This window comes from Nicotiana sylvestris, chromosome 11 (genome assembly GCF_000393655.2).
Source record: "Nicotiana sylvestris chromosome 11, ASM39365v2, whole genome shotgun sequence".
Taxonomy (NCBI): domain Eukaryota; kingdom Viridiplantae; phylum Streptophyta; class Magnoliopsida; order Solanales; family Solanaceae; genus Nicotiana; species Nicotiana sylvestris.
Genome location: NC_091067.1, coordinates 121,259,222 through 121,277,623, shown reverse-complemented (window position 1 = coordinate 121,277,623; position 18,402 = coordinate 121,259,222). Strand labels below are relative to the sequence as shown.

Genomic DNA, 18,402 nt, shown 5'->3' with positions numbered 1-18,402 from the left:
CAACCCATTTTTTAGTCGATAATATGGGTGGTTAACTATTTTCTTTTAACCATTTTGCCACCCCTACAACCAACTAATATCCAGTAGACAAAGTTCCAGTAGTGGCGGATACTGCCATCCTTTCTCATTTCAGACAAAAGTAACACCTATTTACCCTACATTTACCTGCAAATGACATTTGGAAGGGTATACGACATAGAGAGACCGTGAAATTCTGCTTCTGGAGCGAATTCCCTAACACGAACAAGTTTTAATAGATTTCTCCTCATGATCTGCACAAAGGAAAGTAATGAGAACTTATCAACGGCATGCTGCAATGAAATGTTATTCTTGCTGAAGAATCATACTAGTGAATATCCAACTTATGTTTAGCGGTTTAGCCCCATAATTAACACACCATTACAATCTATTTTAGCGCTCCACATTTCAATGGATATCACTAAATAATCTAGCATGATATGATGCGCCAAAGTGATCATAGTTTTTCAAATCAGAATCTCTAAGTTCTAAGGAGCCAACAAAATAGCAGATCAAAACATTAGCAAAACACACTGGTTTATTGAGAAGGAAAGATGATGTATTCAGTGAAAGAGAAACTAGAAAAAAGCCATCAGACAGAAGTAGAGACAGCATGATGCAAGACAAAAATCATTTCTACTAGTTATAACATAAGTTGCGCTGACTCTTCGTTTTTGGTGCCGCACCCGTCTCGACACGGGAAGGGAGCGGGTGCAGGATACGTCCCGGATTCGGTCAACTACCTTCGGATACTTTGACCTGAGTCCATCGACAAATTTTGGGGGCAAATTGAGATTTTGATTTCTCAAAATTAAAAATAAAACAGATTTAATACATGGGAAATGGCATACCTTCAATATTGTAGTACTTTTGTATTATATCTGTTGCTTTGTGTTTCAGAAAAACCAAGAATTCAAAGGGTCGTGTTTTGAGTTAAGACTTCTGTAGACAGTAGTAGCGATATAGATGGAGAGTTGGTGGAAGGCCTTTAGTGGCTTTCTTTTTCTCTTTGTAGCTCTATTTTTTATAATTTTGAATATTTTAGCCGAATCCCCGCATCTGTATCCATACCTGGATCCGCAGCCCCAAATCTTAAAATTTAGCTTTTGCCGAATCCGACAGTCGGATCCGTGCCCGTATCGGATGCCCACACTCGAGTCCGAGCAACTTAAGTTATAACCAATGAAAGCAGAGGTAAATGAGAATAGGTCCTTCGCATTTTAAAAAAAATTCATTTTGGGGGCAACAGAAGGGGGAAAAGGGACAAGAAGAAGGCACCAAGCACACAGACTAAAACATAGGAGCCTTGGAAGTTTTGTGTCGTTGCTAAAAGAGAATAACTCAACTAATTTTGGCAGGTTTGTCACGATATCAATGCATAGGTGCTTACAAGCCTAAATAACAAGCATTAAGAGCCAGAACACATTAATTAAAAGCCCAAGGAGGCTGGATAGACAAGAAACGGGTCAGTCTTTTTAGCAAATGATGCATAGGTATCACTAGTGCATATTTCTTTCATTAGAAAGAAAAGGAAAGCTTGAAAACATTTAATACCAGAACTTCATGCTGCACATTCTGGTCAAGGGCCAAAACTGCACAGACATGCTTAATGAACTCTAAAGCTGGATCCCCCTTCTGGACATGGCTATAAGATTGTGAGTTTGCATCTGATGTCTCCTGAGTCTTCTGGGAGTTGTTCATCACTTTCATTTGTAAATTAGGGTCACAAACAATTTTCAGAAGTTTGTCAGTGAAGTAAGTTCGGATCTGCAGGCAGAATTTTCTGAAGTTTAGTTCTCATGCTTTAAAGAACCAAGCACAAAATCGAAATTATAAAGGATGCCTACAAATGAGTCATAGCAGATACCTTCTTCTTTAGATCTTCCGCCATTTGCAAATCAAATGTTTCAGCAAGTGCAGCAGTGATTGATGGTGTACATAAATCACCATTGCTACTAGATGCTCGATGTGTAGCTTGTTCTTGTGCGAATTTCCATGGAATATACATAAATTCCGAAACAATCAAAATGAAGTGATCCTGCATGAAAGTCCAGCAGAGATTCATAAGGCAGAACACCTTATCAAGGACACCCGAGGATCAACTGTATATTGTGGCACTAAGGTGCATCCAAGTTAATTGACAGTTTTAACAATGGTAGGCCCACTTGTACCTTGTTGCAGCTTCATGTAACGAAAGCAAAATTCCAGTATAATTACTAGCTGCGGGAAATACCTGAGTTGCCTTAGGTAAATTTTCTGCAATGTTCCAGCTTGACACAATGTCGACTTGTGATTCACCGCACACGCTTTCTTCACCTGGTTCTGAATTAACTTCTAAAGGCCCATCACTAAGTCTAGCTTGTATTCCCCCATAATTGTACTATCATAAAAGGGAAATGGTAAGACATAGAAATTAAACAAATGAGCAAAGAAAGAAAATATCTGTTGTCAGAACCATTAAATGAGCATGAGCTTTCAACCTCTTTACCCAGAATAATAAATACTCCATGAGGCGAGCAACCCAACTCTTTCCAATCCTAATTACACGTGGGCAGTCATATATAACATTCATTTGGGTTGGAAAAAAAATACCAAGTCATTTCCCATCATAAAGAAGCCTGGCTAGGGCATTAATAGTTAGCATAAAACTACTGTCAAGAGATTTCTAGGCATCAAATTCATCACCATAAACTCAAAAACAGGGATTCAGGGAAATTCTTGATCTGAAGGGAAATTTGACAACCATTAAGTTACAGCAAGAGATTCAGAACATGAGCAGTTCTAATAGTAATCCAAAATTTGTAAAGCATGTATCAGCATTGACTTATACATATCAAAAGGATATTATTGTGATTTCATATGCATAAATCTGTTCCTTGGAGAAATGAAGGAAAAGATAACAGAGCCAAAATATTAATAACAAGAAAAAGAAAAGTAAACTACAATAGCTAACCTGATCCATGAAAAGCAACGAGTGCCAAAACTGCAAGGGCTCAAGTTCAATCCACTCAAACAATTCTCTGCAGATACACAAGAATAAGGGGAGAAAGCCAAAAGTAACTAAATGTGTTGGAGGAAAAATCTTCAGATTCAAGAGATAGACTGACCTATTTTGTACTGTTTTAATAACACTATCACAGTAGGCTTTGGCTGCAGATACATCTGACTTTCCAGTGTCAATTATAATTTTTGAGAAGCTGGCAAACACAATAGCAGCACCCAATTTTCGGAGTTCAGCCACAAGCAATGCAAACATCTTTTGCATAACCTGCCAATTATGAACATATTAAAGCATCAGTTTTGATGAGTGCAAAGAAATGGAGAAACTATATGTGAATGAATTAGCATGCAGGAACACATTCTAGGGAAATAGATCTCATGAGTGTCTTATGTTTTCGATAAAGGCATTTGTTTAGGAGTTGGAGAAAAGATTGTCCCAGTACTAGTAACAAGAAGGAATGTCATGCATCTTGACTTCCAGAAGTTTGTTAATTACAAAAATTACCTTGTGAAGCATACTGTGGAGAGCTGGGTCATGCAGTCTAGACCGGGGGCTGTAATAGTTAGAGAACAGATGTAGCATTAGCAATCAAATACGACTGAAAACAGAGGTGAAAGAAGCAAGGCTGTTACAACCTGCAGAGCCATCGATACAAATGTTGCAGCATTGCATCAGCAAATATGTTTCCTGATGTTACTGCATCCGTAAGGCACCTCTGGATCAACTGTTTGAGTACACGAAATGCAGGTGCACAGGAGGTCGTTGCGTCAAAGCAGTAATTATCATTAGTAAAATTCGTGGTAGAGTTCAAGTCCTGGTCCAATCCAAACAAAGTGCCTCCTTCCATTTCGTTTACTTGGTTGCTTTTCAGAAGAGCATCAACAGCCAGATGATGAATCTGAAGACAATAGTAGACATAAGAAGAATTTTCTAAAAGTCGTAATAGGATTACCTTTGTGTATTGGTTATTTTTGCCAAGACATATAATGGAAAGAAGTAACTGGATGAAAACTGGTGGAAATGTATACCTTCAGCTCAACAGTAACTTTTCTATATGCACCCGGGTAAGTAAGAACCGGTTGATTGACCTGCTTTCAGAAAGCACAAGATAGCTTAAAATGTGCTCAAGGAAAATGGCAGAACGCTAGAAATTCTCTTCTATAACCAGTGAGAAAAATAAACAAAGCAGATATTATCATGAAATAAGTTGATATGTAAAGCTGACCTCATCCATAAAAGATGATACTTCATCATTTACGCCTCCCAAGTCAGGGATGCCATTATCAGATATCCACAAGACCTGTGAGAATCAACAAAATTTATATAATCCTGTAAAGGATATCTAGAAAAGATATTTATGATGCATATAGAAAACTTAAAGTTGCTGAGAGTTTCAATCAAAATTCATGCTAGCAAAAGTACAAGATGAGAGAAACATAGGCAACTGAAATTAAAAAAAACTAGTAATGAAGGTGGATATCTTAGCACTATATATAATCAGAAAGATTAAACTCGTCATCAAGTAAAGAAATAGCATGCAATATAAATGAGACAACCTGTTGCTGATCACGCAGTGCTCTAGAAAAGAAGATATCTGCTGTATGCATGAGCCAATCAACATCAAAATTCCCTATGGGAACCTGCAGAATGAGGCAATTGGAAACGTTAACGTTCAGAACTTTTTTGATTAGGCCATACTGGCAAGGAGACAGTAAGAAAGAAATTACATGGGCATATCTTGAGAGAGTGATCCTTTCATTTAACCACTGGGAGGATGTAACACATCGCTGCATTCCAATCTTTGCTGCAACATTTTGCCAGCCTAGTGCCTGAAAAGGAGAATTTTTCATTGTTTCATTGAATATAGTTAAGAAAAACAAAGCACTTTCTCCTTCTTAATCAGGCACTATCAGCAGTAGTTGAACCTGATATTGGCTATCCCGCGCATTACAAGGGATACTGATGCAAGGAAAATCATCCAAAGCTCGTATACCAGACTTCAGCGAATGGGCATTCGGGCACTCAATCATGGCAACTGCAGGCCCATGATGCCTGTATGTCAACCAATTCAATTAACATGAGAAGCTTACAAAATGGTATGAAACTAAATATAAACAAAATGCTCTAGAAAAGCTGAACTGAAGATTTGAGTTCAATACTTTTAAGCTAAGTTGCTAGGACAGGGGTGTGGGTGTCCTACACGGGTGCGGATCTAGAGGTCGGATCCTTCGAGATATAAATTATAAGATTCGGGGATACGGATCCTAGTATGGATACGGGTGCGGGGATCTGGCTAAAAATAATTCCAAAAAATAAAAATATCTCTAAATTATGAGAAATTTTATGGAATACGAATGTATAACTTGTAAAGTGTGGATTTTTTTTATTCTCAAGTTGGAGATAAGTAAAGGATTGATTTCCTAAACAAGATATGCTATTTTCTTCAAATTTACCCTAGTTTTGGTTCTTATTTCGGGAATCAAATTGTATCTCATCCCGAATTTTTTTGTCGTCGTGGGTCAAAGTACCCAAATTGTTTGACCAGATCTGCTACGGATCTCATACCCACACCCACACTTTTAAGATAGGAAAACACAAAGAGAAACACAAACTTCTATAATTCCAAAAATATGTCATTAGTCTTGAGATGCCATCAACATCCAAAGAAGTACACCCTCCCTCCCTCCCTCCCCTCCCTCCCTCACTCACTCACTCACTCATGGTAGTGTGTTCTTATTGTTCCTGCTAAGTTCATAAACATGTTTACCAATGAGGAATTGGGTGATAAATAGCCAAAAACAAGCTAATCAAATTCAATATGTTCAGTAAAGGGAAATAATTCTCCTCCCAGCTCACTCACTCACTCATGGTAGTGTGTTCTTATTGTTCCTGCTAAGTTCATAAACATGTTTACCAGTGAGGAATTGGGTGATAAATAGCCAAAAACAAGCTAATCAAATTCAATATGTTCAGTAAAGGGAAATAGTTCTCCTCCCAGTAAAGTAGCTTGCACCTGTTAGGGCGTCCAACATTGGTTGAAAGGATGGATTGGTGTCTCCTTATATGGTATTGGGCAATTTTTACCTCATTAGCTAACTTTTGGGCTTGAGTTAAGCCCAGGATCTATTTGCTTAACATGGTATCGGAGCAAGACCCACCTCTGTTCATGGTTTACTCAAAGTTGGGCCCAGATAATATGTTATTCATGCTTCAGATGTCCGGTCATGAGCATGGGAGTTGTTAGAGTATCCCGTATTGGTTGAGGGAATGGTTTTAGGTAATCATCACCTCATGAACTACCTTTTGGGGTTGAGTTACGGCCAACATCCATTTTCTTATCAAAAACAATATAATGCAGTATGAGAGATGGTTCAACCTATGCACAAGCAGGCCATTAAGGATTCTAGAAGATTCTGTGGAACATTGTTTAGGCTGAAGAAACTTTACATTATCAGCCCACAGACTGAAAAATAAAAACGATAAGGATTAAGATAATGGAAATTAACCTATGCTCATTTATTATTCTCTGTAGAATCCTCTCCGCTTCCTTGATGTGCCTGATATAATCCACCTAAATAGGAGCCAAAATACAAAAAGGATAAAAATGAGATCAAAATTCAAAGCAAAGACATTATTAATTGAATGTTATTTTGAAAGAACAATGACCTTACCTTAAAACTAATACCTTCCTTTTGTGTGATAGGCTGACCAGACAATGTTTGGCAAGCTTCATAATAATGTTTTTCAAGAATGTGTGGTGATAATTCTTTGTTTTGAAATGGATTAACAACCACAACATGTATCATCTTGGACGAAGGAAAATATCCCACATAAATGGCTCGTCCATCGAACAAGCTGAAATGTAATTCATATATCAAATGTTAATTCTTAATAACTAGCACGATCTATACATATGCAGACTTAAACATTGGTGTGACCAAATCTAGATGATACAAAATTGGTGGCGAAAATGGATATTGGATTTCAGAAAAAGCCACATGCCTGCAGTTGAAGTGAGAACAATTACTATCATTCTAGCAAAACCCTCTACCAGTACCAGCGATGAACTGCATGTTTGCTTACACCTACGGGAAAATTCTAGAGTTGGTTATTTAAAGTAAAATGTTAAGGCTCTGATTATGTAGCATTTGAATTAGAAAAGGCGTGGATATTTGGTTTAGATTTGGGAGAACAAGGGTCCTATTTTGAACCACAAATGTATAGATGTGAGTGTTTGGATTTAGTTTTGGTTGAATTAGTTTTGGGTTTTTTTGGGAGGATGTTCGGGAAGAACTGGGTTTGGTTTCTCTTCCAAAAGCAAATGAGGGTGTATGGATTTAGTTTTGGTTGAACTAGTTTCAAGTTTGTTTAGACAGAATAGGTATTGGGTCGTCTTTTTGGAAAATGCCACTACATGTGAGACAATGGAGTAATGTTTTATTGATAGTCCCCTCAGTTGCAGTATGGGAACACTTTAGAAGCTTTTTTGAGGTTAGAAGTGAATGGGGAGCATCTGGCAGTGCATTATTAGCTGGTGGCTCACTGATAACAAAAATCCTCTCCAGAAGAAGAAACAATCGGTTTATTAATGGTAAGCACCACGCAGTGCATTATTAGCTGGTGGCACTGCATTTTATATTTACTAATTTTTAAATAAGATAAATACGCACATTCAAATGCTGAGAAAACAAACTATCTTAACTAAGAAGTATTCAGATTTAGAGATAATATCTTAATAATTAGATAGATATTCACATTCAAACATCTTAATCTTCAAAATGAAACAACCACTTAGATGCCATTAATTTGAGGAGCAATACAAGGATTCCTCTTTTTCCCCACAGGAGAAAAGAATAGGCTACCCTACTATATTTAAACTCCTAGTGATGAGGTAAATGCCAGCTAGCCAAAAAGACAATGATCAATGGAAAAAGACATGTAAGTAATTGCATCCTTGGATCCAAAAGGTATCTTTGATAGATAGAAGAGAAGGCAAAAGTTAGGCCAAAACAATTAGCATATATTGCACCAAATGACAAATCCCACTAGGACTTGCAATATTCAGAGAAAACTGAATGAGCAAACATTAAACAAAATAAATTACAATGACAGGCAAAATACAATCCCACCAAAAACGAAGCAAATCAACTCTATTTTCATGCTTGCAGTTGAAATCCTTATCCCCTAACATCCAATGTGGTCTGACTAAGAAACGGGATAATCAATCCAACAAACAAGCCAAATAGATAAGCCGTAAGTAATACCCAAGTAATTTACATCAGAAGTGAGCAAAGTAAGGCAGCACCTTAGAACCCAAGTAGATTAATGCAGACAAATTTGGACATCAATGATTTTGGTACTTCCGAGCAATATTTATATATTAGAGCACTATTAGCTTGCTGTATTCTTAGCAGGAAAGAGTTTGGCAAGTGAATGGGTTTTACCTGGTAGTTAACGAGTAATCATGTCTATAGAGTACCAACAGTCAACCACGGGTAATTTTAGTTTAAGTTTGAGATTTACAGGACTACCTCAGAATTTGGGATTTGGAACCCGGATGCTTACTATCAGAATAATATGCAAAGAGGATCTTTTTAATACGTGGAGAGAATTTTTTTTTTTTTACAGTCAAGTGAAAATATATTCAAAGATTTACTTTTGGTGAAACAGAACTGTTCAATCTTATCCTCATAAGACAGTGTCACCCACCAACATGCTTCCTCTATAGAACAAGTCTTTACCATGCACGTTGAATTAAACATAATGTATCATGATTCATCATAAGCACGTAAAATATCAAACTTGAAATGGAAATGTGTAGCTGTAGTTTTTAGCAGGTATATACTAGAATGAAAGGGGACCCTAACTTGCCTGTGATATAAGTAGAAGAAAGTAATTGACTGATCCAAATATGGGCACTCAGTGGTTGTCTTCATATGCAGCTCGCTCAAACTCCAACCATCTTGTGGATTCCTTTTTTTAGCTGCTTTATCAACTTTACAAACACAACCCAGCTGGAGAATAGCACTGAACTCCAATGGAACCTTTGTTTCATATATTCCCTGATCAAACAATCTCGTAAGCCATGTCGCAGCATTTATAGACAGATATTCAACGTTCAACCATAAGAGTAAGAGTTAAAGAGAAATGCTTTTTCAGCAAAACGTGTCACAATATGAAACATATAAATCTGACATATAGGGTTTATATTCACACACACACACACTCTTTGCTGACTGAAAATTAGAGTGCATAGGAAAAAATAAATAGTAAACCTTAGAAACCCGATGAAAGTGGAAGTATATCTACACCTTGGGAATTACTACTCAGGTATTAAGGCTGATATAAACAAAGGGGAAGATCCACCCTTTTATATTGCATGCATGTTTTGTCCACGAAAAAACTGTCTCTGCATAAAGTATTGTGCTACTACCATTCATGGTTATCATCTAGTAACAACTTAAAATTATGTTACTAGTAAAGATAATTTACATGGGATCTTCTCCTCATCTAGAAAAAGGAAGTTTTGTTGACAAATAGGAAGAAGATAAAAGGGAATGTTCTCCATGAAAATGAAAAATAACTAAGCTGGTAATATTATCCTATTTTGCCCCCAGGGTTTTGGTCTAGTGGTAAGAGAGCAACTCCTGATGTAGGATAGGCTCACATTACAGGTTCAAAACCTGCCACGGATAAAAGCCCGGTATTTAAGTGAAGAAGGTTAGAAGGGCAGGCCCATTATCCGCCAAGTTACGAACCTTGCACCACTTTCCCTCTGGAATTTCTCGGTTATCAAAAAATATATCATCCTATTTCAACAGCCAAAAGCAAATCCATTTATTGGTTCTACAAAACCTGGTGCTCTATTAGGACCAAATACATCATAGACATCTCAGGTACAGAGATGGCGCTGGTTAAAAGAAAATGAAAATTTGAAGTTCTTCATTCTTTACTTTGTAATCTTTTATTTGGTCTTGGTGAAAACATCTGTCTTAACGATCTTTTGATTTTGATTTTTTATCTCTTTCACCGATGTAAGGAAAAATTACACAACTATATTTTTTGTTTTGCACTTAAAGAAATGTCAAATTAATGATATACAATTCATAAATTAAGTATAGAGTAATGGAAGACTTCACATCTTTTTTGGGGGTGTGGGGGTTAATTAGTGTAAAGACTTCCCATAACATATAGTATTGATATTTCATGACTTATTTTCTTGAGATCTATGATTTTCCATACTTAAATCTAATTTTATAGAAATAAATTGGTACCAAGAAAAAATAAATATTTGAGACCATATTGTACCAATTAACACCAGACTTGGCACAGTATTTAAAATTCTATTAAAGTGCAAATGCACTTGGATTTAGGAATTTTGTCTTAGCTTTCAACAACAACAACAACCACCCAGTATAATCCCATAAGTGGGGTCTGGGGAGGGTAGAATGTACGCAGTCCTTACCCCTGCCTTTAAGAAGGCAGAGAAAGACTCTCGGCTTAGGGCGGGGGGGCGGGGGGTCAATAACAAACAAACCGATCTGACAATTTTGTCTTAGCTTTCATATTCAGATATTGCCCATTACGTTACTAGTTCATTCTACAGGTCATCTATTCGGGCTGTGTTGCACTTAAATTAAGGAGATTCAAGAAAAAAAGTATGATGTTTCAAGTTCTTTTTGGGGGGTAATTATGATGTTTCAAGTTTATCAATATACATATTTTGAATTGGATCTATACCCACACTCTTTTTATTGTCAATTCATTATATTCCGGTTTTCAGTACATCCTCTTAATAAAAGCGTAAGACAAATACAAAACAATATGAAGTAAAACTAGGTCATGCATAACAAAATCTCAAGCTACAGATTTCAAGTTTTTGAATATAGAAAGGCAAAAGAAACATCAAGAGCAAGAAATTCAAGAACATTATTCCAGAGAATAACATGTATGTGCAATTGCCCAATCAAAACCATTATTAACAGTAGATTAGTATACAATGGATCCAATTTTTAAAAGAAAATAGAACGAAAAACACATGTTGACTGTTGTATCATATAAAAGAGCTTGACATCAAAAGTAAAATTCTGTTTACATTTGTGATTGCCATTTACGACTGAAGAACATGCATGCAAGCATGTTCAGGTTTATGAATAACACAGAACTTTCGGCAAAAGGCATGCTAACCTCCACTTCTGGATCAGCAAGGTGAGCTGCTAGCTTTTTGCTCTCTGACTTGAATTGATCCTCATCAATAATAACCTAGTACAAAACAGCAAAAGTGCAATGAGAGAACCTAGAACCTTTGCAGCCAAGCATATTAAAAGATGACCAGAACTGATTATGATCAATGTACCTCAATTAAATTGTAGCTATGGCGTCCATGAGGAAGAATCTTGGTGACACGTCTTCCAGGAAATTCCTCTGTTATAGGAGCTTTGGAGTTGAGGTAAAACACTCTGGGGATAGTTACTGAAATTTTGTGCATGACTCCTTCCACAACTACCCATGCAAAAAACTGTCCATGCTGTGAAGTAGGTTCAAGCTGAACTATCTGAAGGAAAAGCAAATTACATAAGCACCAATGGAAGAAATGGATTCAGCAGAATGCTCATTAAAATCATATGAGCAACATCACCTGCCAGTGACTTCGTGTGAGAGCTAATTCATGTCGCTCAAAGTAGGAATTAACCCCAGTTCTACCCTGGCGTTTGTGGTTTACCATGTGATGAGACAATTCAGTACTGCCATTAACATGGTTTACTGTCCTTGAGGTATCCAACCTAACAAACACCAAGTACCTCATCATAAGAACAAGCAGTGATGCACCACAGAGAGTTCAATTGAAATAGAGATGTTGAAATATTTGAATCTGAATATATGTTGTGCCTGATTTGACTTATTTGAGTGTATTTAAGGAGATATTTATTAGAGTCCAAGACAACAATAATGAAAGTTGTGCAGCGATGTGATATTCCTTATTGTTTGCACAAGGAGGTAACTGCACTAGGTGTGACCTGTGAGAAATGTAATGTTATGAAATGATGTAGGTAAGAGGCTTCCTCCAGCCAAAAATAGAGGTCATTCTTCCTTCATATTTAACCGAGTCATCAATTGAGAAAATTTCTTTCTCATACTCTATGGGACTGAGGCATAGTAATTGTTTTGTTGTAGTTGTACTCTATTCTTATGGTATGTTCTCATGGTACCAAAGCACTATGAAGAAATAACCCCAATTCTCTCTGTGTTCCAGGGACCTTGTCAAAACTCTGTCCCTGCTCTTTCTAGTGCCTGTAGAATTCTTTTCCACTTAATTTTGTTTTTCTATGACTATCAAATTTCTGTCACCACATCCTTTCTAGTGACTATATTACACTATTCTGGTTTACTATTCTGAGTACTATCCCGAGCATTATTCTGGCGAACATTATTTAGCGACAATGTTTTTTTTTACAAGGTAAAATTTTATTAATAGAAGTACCAAGATGGTACAGAAGCGTACAATCCAGCTGGATTACAAAAAGAACTTCTACATATCAACTAATTCCAAATCCCCTAAATTCATATCATCTAACTCCTCTACAAAGTTTAAACATTGTTCCAGATTTTCCGAAATACTTCTTTTACACCAAAAATACAGCCGACAATGTATTTTTGCTTGGGCGATTGCATCTATATTCTATTTTTTCATCTGCATTAGATTAGTCATTAGCAGAGGAAACTTGTAAGGATGGTACATTTATTTTTTAATTCAAAATCTCAATCTTCCATTATGTCTAAAAGTGTTATTCATTTTGGAACAATTAGAGAATGTGTATAGATTTCTTGGTCAATTCCAGTAAGTCCTGATTCTTCTTGCTCTCTTGCTCTAGATGTTACCTGACCCTGCACTTTCAATAGTAGATTCAGGTGCTGGCGATCACGTGACTTGCCTTTCACATTATTTTTTTTACTTACACTTCTTATTCTGTCATTCTAACATTTGCAAACAAATCGATCCTTAGCTTCTATTGCAGGAAAAGGTTTAATTATTGTTTCTGACACCTTAACGCTGCATTTGGTTTATATGTTCCTAAACTTCTTGAAAATTGTTCTTTGTTAGCAAAATCTCAAGACATTCATATAGTATGACCAAATTCTCCCCTTCTCGCTGCAAATTCTACGATGCAACTTTGGGGAAGACAATAAAACACTAGACACACTGACCAACTCCGCTACTTGGATGTTGATGTATCTTTGGAATGGACCTACTCAAACTTCTGGAAGTATTTCTTTCTAGATAAAGATGAATTTATGTTTTGGCACTATAGGCTTGGCCACCCTTATTTCTTCTACTAAGGTATGTCACTTATACATATTGAAGATGAGGATAATTCATGTTTTCATTCTGATAGTTGCCAACTTGTCAAACACCATCATTCTACTTATCTTTCCTTACCTTACAAAAACAATCCCAACTTATGAGCTTTATGAGGAAAAGGAAAGTAAAACACATTTTATTCTCATGCAGGCATAAATAAAAAGGACTTTTCTAATGAGGGGCAGCATGGTCATCAGCAACAGCCCTGCACTTTGTCCCATCAAACCAGAATGAATTAGAACCAGTTACTGGTAGCATGTGCAGTTTCAACAGCCTTTATGGTGAACCGTTCTCAGGTAGCAGTCCTATCCCATGAAAGGCCAATTCTAATGCCCAATGAAATCTCCTTTTTAGGCTAGTCTAGTAACTATAATTATTGGGCTGTAACATTAGTTTTCTTCCGCGCATAGTTTGACAGTTGACACATCGTGGTATATAGAAATTGCCTTACTTCCTATGCTTGATTTTTATATCAGTAATTGCAATAAATATGCTACATTTTGGAAAACTATTCCTTCTTATAGAGATAAGCATACCTTCGGCGTTTCCTCTCCTCACGAATCTCTTTCCATCTTCTCTTTTTTTGCTGTAGCCATCCATGATAATCTACATTCCTGTCAATATCTTCCACAGCAGCAATTTCTTGTGAAGGTAACATCTTGCATGGACTGCTAGCATGACCACTTTGTTGTTGATTGTCCACTTGATCACTAGTGTTCACCGGATGTTCTTTGTTGACTCCATAACGATGTACAACAGGCCTCGGACTAAAAATAGACGATTTACCGCTGTGTCTAAAGTCTTCCAGGTCTTCAATATTTTGCTGATTTTTAGAATTTTTACTTGGCACTGCATCATCTTTGTTCACTGAGCTGAAGATATCATTTAATTTTCGTTGGCGAAATCTGTCTTCTTTTTCACGAACCTTCTTATGCAGCCAATCAGGATGAACCACCCTTGGCACAGGGTTTGAAACCTGAAAGATCCAGAATTATGTAATGGAAGTTGCAAATGTCCACATCTTACATAAGATTAGACAGATAACACATACCTTCTGCATTGCAGCAGGAATTGTGATAATCTTCTGGATTGCTGAACTAAGTCGTTGCTTGTAATAAGACCAATCAATAATGGAACGTATTCCAACTTCTGATGATATTTTGCACCACTTTTTGACATAGAACCTCATGATCTCTGAATAGCCAAATGTATAAGCAAACAATGCTCTTGTGTAAGGTAAAAGATAAATTCTAGCAAGTTAATACAAAACTTTACCAGCATTAGTTTCAAATATTGCAACAGGAATAGCACGTTCACTTACTGGGGTTCCCTGCACATATAAGACAACCGTAAAATTAACTGAAGAAGCAGATTAGCCAAATTTATGGCAAGTAAGAGACATCACAGTACAAAAAAAAATTATAGGGTAGGTTCTCTATCTCTTCAAAGCCAGTTTACCCTCAATCCGGGAGTCAACTGCATGCATGAACTACCTTTTCAAACAGAAATGATAGGAATGCCTTCAAAATACAACATGCCTTTTAATTTCTTCCAATTTTAGGATAATCTATCATATCAATATAACCTTTAGTGGCCCTAGTTTTAAAAATTTCTTCCTGTTCCCCCAATATTCACATTGGACAAACTTATTCCAAAGTGTAGAAACATCACCACCAGGGAAAGAATAGTATCAGAACATCCAGTTTGTGAATGATGCACTATAGAGGAGCTAACAAGAAAGCTGAGGAATATCTATAAGCAAGTGAAGTAGCAAAAATGGCATGTAAATAAGCTCAAGAAACCAAGCATGTCCGCAGAGAAATTTACTCTTGTAGTAGAGTTTTGCTCTTGAACCAACAACTTATGTCAACAATCCAAAAAATGTTATATGAGCCAGCTATTGGCCCTTAGTAAGGATTTCAAGTTATGATAAACCAGTACAGCTTCAGATAACAAAGGTTCCAGTAAATGGAAGTCAATCGCTTGATGATGTCAAATGAAGAAACATGACAAATTTATAGATGAATACAGAAAGCTAGCTATCACTGTCATGGAACACCTAGAGGGAAAGAATTTTTTAGCGTTTCAGAAGGGGCATTTCGTAGCATATTTTCTTGCCAAGACGAGGATTATAATATGAATTGACTACAACTTGTCCAAAAGAACTATTTCGGAAGTTAGAGACATCTTAACAGGACTTCATCCAAATGAGATAAGAATAATGAAGCTAAGAGCAAAGTATTCCATCTTTGATAAAGAACATAGCCGAGCAGCCCTTTCTGATTTTTACTCGCCTTTCCGCACCAACTTCCTGGATGTGTTTCCATTTCCCTTCACAGTATACGGTGAACGTAAAAGCCAACACCAAATAAAAGTCATGACAATATCTTCATTACTTGATTTCATAATTGATGAGGAAACACAAGTTGATAGCTTTGAATACAAGAGGGGAACTACCAAACTAAGATCAAACAGGTATACCTTTGGCTCACATGCAACAATATACTGACAACGCAATCCTTTATCTTTGACCATTGCATCCCCCAGAAAATCAGCAAGCCTTTTTGCTGTGGTTACTGCACATGACTTTTGCTCACCATAATCGGCTAGAGACTTGCTCATTGTGCTTGATTCAGATATATAATCAAGCAACTCGCTGTCCGCAATATCATTGCCTTGATTCTGGAGAAACAATAGACTTATAACTGCAACTATGATAAATTTTAACAAATGCCACTATGATCGCATTTGCATAAATAAGTTGTAGTTATACATGGCATGCTTGAAATTAAGAACATCACAACAGTTTACTCGGATAAATCTTCACTTACATCAAGCAGGTCAAGCCACCGATCCGCAACTGAAGCAACTACTGAATAGCATTCCTCTAAGGTTGATCCATGAAGGAACTTATCAAAAAGCTCAGCCTGCATATGTTTTTACCCAAGAATCAGTTCATATGAAAACACAAAAACTCAACGAAGCAAATAGAAGCATCTATTTCAAATATCAGAGCCGAGAATGTCGTTATTCCTCATCTTCCAACAATGATAGTCAAATCCAATGGACAATTAGGTGTAGATTAATATTATCAAGTAACCACCAAAACATTCAGTTGATCTGATATGGGAGATCCTAATTGACCGCACTATTCAAGATTGAGCGAATGGGTCGTAGTAGCTTTGATAATCAAATTATCTCCTATGCTTCGCATTCTTGTTATAGAGGCATTGAGCAGAATGATGCATAGAGCTGTGGTGGGGGATTATTGACGGGCTTCACTGGTGCAGTTGGGGGAAATAGCAGCATCAAGGTTTCACGTCTTTTGTTTGCAGATAACACCTTGGTTTTTTGTGATGCTGACAGGGATCAACTGGAACACTTGGGACAGGTGCTAACATGGTTTCAGGTTGTGTAGGCCTAAAGATCAACCTCAAAAGTGTTGGAGGATGTAGCAGATTCAGCACAGGTTTTGAATGGCAAAATCGGGGCGCTTCCCACTCTCTACCTTGGCTTGCCACTAGGTGCTTCACATAAGGATCAAACAGGTTGGAACCCGGTACTAGAGAAAGGGCTGGGAAGAGGCTCGCTGGTTAGCAGAAAAGATGCGTGTCCAAAGGACGAAAGGAAGTACTTACGAGCACATTATCGAGCATTTCCACATATTTTATGTCCATGTTGTAGGCACCAGGCTAGTATCACCGGAGAGTTGGAAGACTTCAAGGAAATGTTCTATCGGATTTGTCAGATGGAGCAAGGAAGTTTCACTTGGTGAGGCGGGAGACACCTCTCCAAGTGTTAGTGGTCTTGGGTTAAAGATCTAAGGGTGTTCAATAAGGCTTTACTAGGCAAGTGGTCATGGAGATTCGAGACAGAGGAAAATGCTTTTTGGAGGGACCGAGGGAGGTGATAGCGGGTAAATGCGGGGTGTTGGAAGGGGGATGGAGGACAGAGAAAGTCACTATGCTTTATGGTTGCGGGTTGTGGAGAAACATATTGAAGGGATGGGAAAAGTTTACTGAAAATGTATCTTTTCAGGTTGGGAATGGAAGGAGGGTTAGTTTTGGGGACAAAGGTAGTGTGGGACAACACTTTGAGCAGTACGTTTCCTAACGTTTTACAGAATATCATGCCAGAAGGAGATGACAGTCCAACGTGCCAGAAGGATACAGGATGGAGTTAGTGTTTTGGGACTTGAGATATAAGAGAAACTTTCAGGATGGGAGGTGGGGGAGTTCCAAAGCCTGATTGAGTTACATCATAAACAAAGTCCACAACAGGATAATCACGATGCATGGAGGTGGGGTTTGGGGAATAATGCTGTGTTCTCAGTTAAATCTTATTATGGAAAGCTTCAGAATAGGAAGGAGGTCGCTTTTCCGAATAGTTCGATTAGGATACTGAAGGCTCCGAGAAAGGTATGCTTTTTCACTTGGTTAGCAGCAAGAAGAGTAATCTTGACGGCTGAGAACCTGAGGAAGAGGAAGATTGCTTATGTCAGTTGGTGCTTCATGTGTAAGGGTTCGGGGAAGGTGTTGATTACTCCTTAGTCATTGTTCAATTGCATTGAGGTTATGGTGGGAGATACTAAATTGGTTTGGTTTATCTTGGGTGATGTCAGGCATGGTAAAAGATGTGACGTTCAATTGGAATTATGGTAGAAGAAGGAGAAGCAGGGCGTGGAAGTTTGCACCGCTGGCTCTTTTGAGGGTCGTTTGTAGGGAAAGAAATAGGAGAGTTTTTGAGGGTGTCGAGATAAATTTTGTTCAGTTGAGAAGTACTCTTTTATCCCTTATTTCTTTTTGGTGCACCCATAAGATTCATGTGAATAGATGATTGGGAGTCGTTCGTTGAAAACCATCTCTTTTTGTAAAGTTTTCTACTTTTTGGTATACCTCTTGTATACGGGCATGTTTTTCTTGTCCATAGCAATAATAAAATTTGTTATTTTATTCAAAAAAAAAACAAATTATGCTAAGCCGTAAGCGATGGAATACCTAAGACGATCTCATAGGATAAGAGC

General features: G+C 37.4%; 1 protein-coding gene across 1 annotated transcript in view; it reads right to left on the bottom strand.

Annotated features, from left to right (window-relative positions):
- Positions 1-18,402, bottom strand: part of LOC104245270 (DNA polymerase epsilon catalytic subunit A-like) — a 49,216-nt gene that overhangs the window by 1,529 nt on the left and 29,285 nt on the right. The window contains exons 25-48 of the mRNA XM_070162309.1: positions 16,211-16,306; positions 15,861-16,061; positions 14,655-14,709; positions 14,431-14,573; positions 13,916-14,355; positions 11,658-11,802; positions 11,376-11,573; positions 11,207-11,281; positions 8,891-9,081; positions 6,691-6,874; positions 6,526-6,590; positions 4,945-5,071; positions 4,747-4,848; positions 4,576-4,659; positions 4,245-4,319; positions 4,048-4,107; positions 3,655-3,917; positions 3,524-3,572; positions 3,126-3,286; positions 2,972-3,038; positions 2,252-2,398; positions 1,886-2,056; positions 1,573-1,785; positions 166-272 (exon numbers count right to left, since the gene is read on the bottom strand). Of these exons, the coding sequence (XP_070018410.1) occupies positions 166-272; positions 1,573-1,785; positions 1,886-2,056; positions 2,252-2,398; positions 2,972-3,038; positions 3,126-3,286; positions 3,524-3,572; positions 3,655-3,917; positions 4,048-4,107; positions 4,245-4,319; positions 4,576-4,659; positions 4,747-4,848; positions 4,945-5,071; positions 6,526-6,590; positions 6,691-6,874; positions 8,891-9,081; positions 11,207-11,281; positions 11,376-11,573; positions 11,658-11,802; positions 13,916-14,355; positions 14,431-14,573; positions 14,655-14,709; positions 15,861-16,061; positions 16,211-16,306 (3,419 nt within the window). The remainder of the gene's footprint in view (positions 1-165; positions 273-1,572; positions 1,786-1,885; positions 2,057-2,251; positions 2,399-2,971; positions 3,039-3,125; positions 3,287-3,523; positions 3,573-3,654; positions 3,918-4,047; positions 4,108-4,244; positions 4,320-4,575; positions 4,660-4,746; positions 4,849-4,944; positions 5,072-6,525; positions 6,591-6,690; positions 6,875-8,890; positions 9,082-11,206; positions 11,282-11,375; positions 11,574-11,657; positions 11,803-13,915; positions 14,356-14,430; positions 14,574-14,654; positions 14,710-15,860; positions 16,062-16,210; positions 16,307-18,402) is intronic.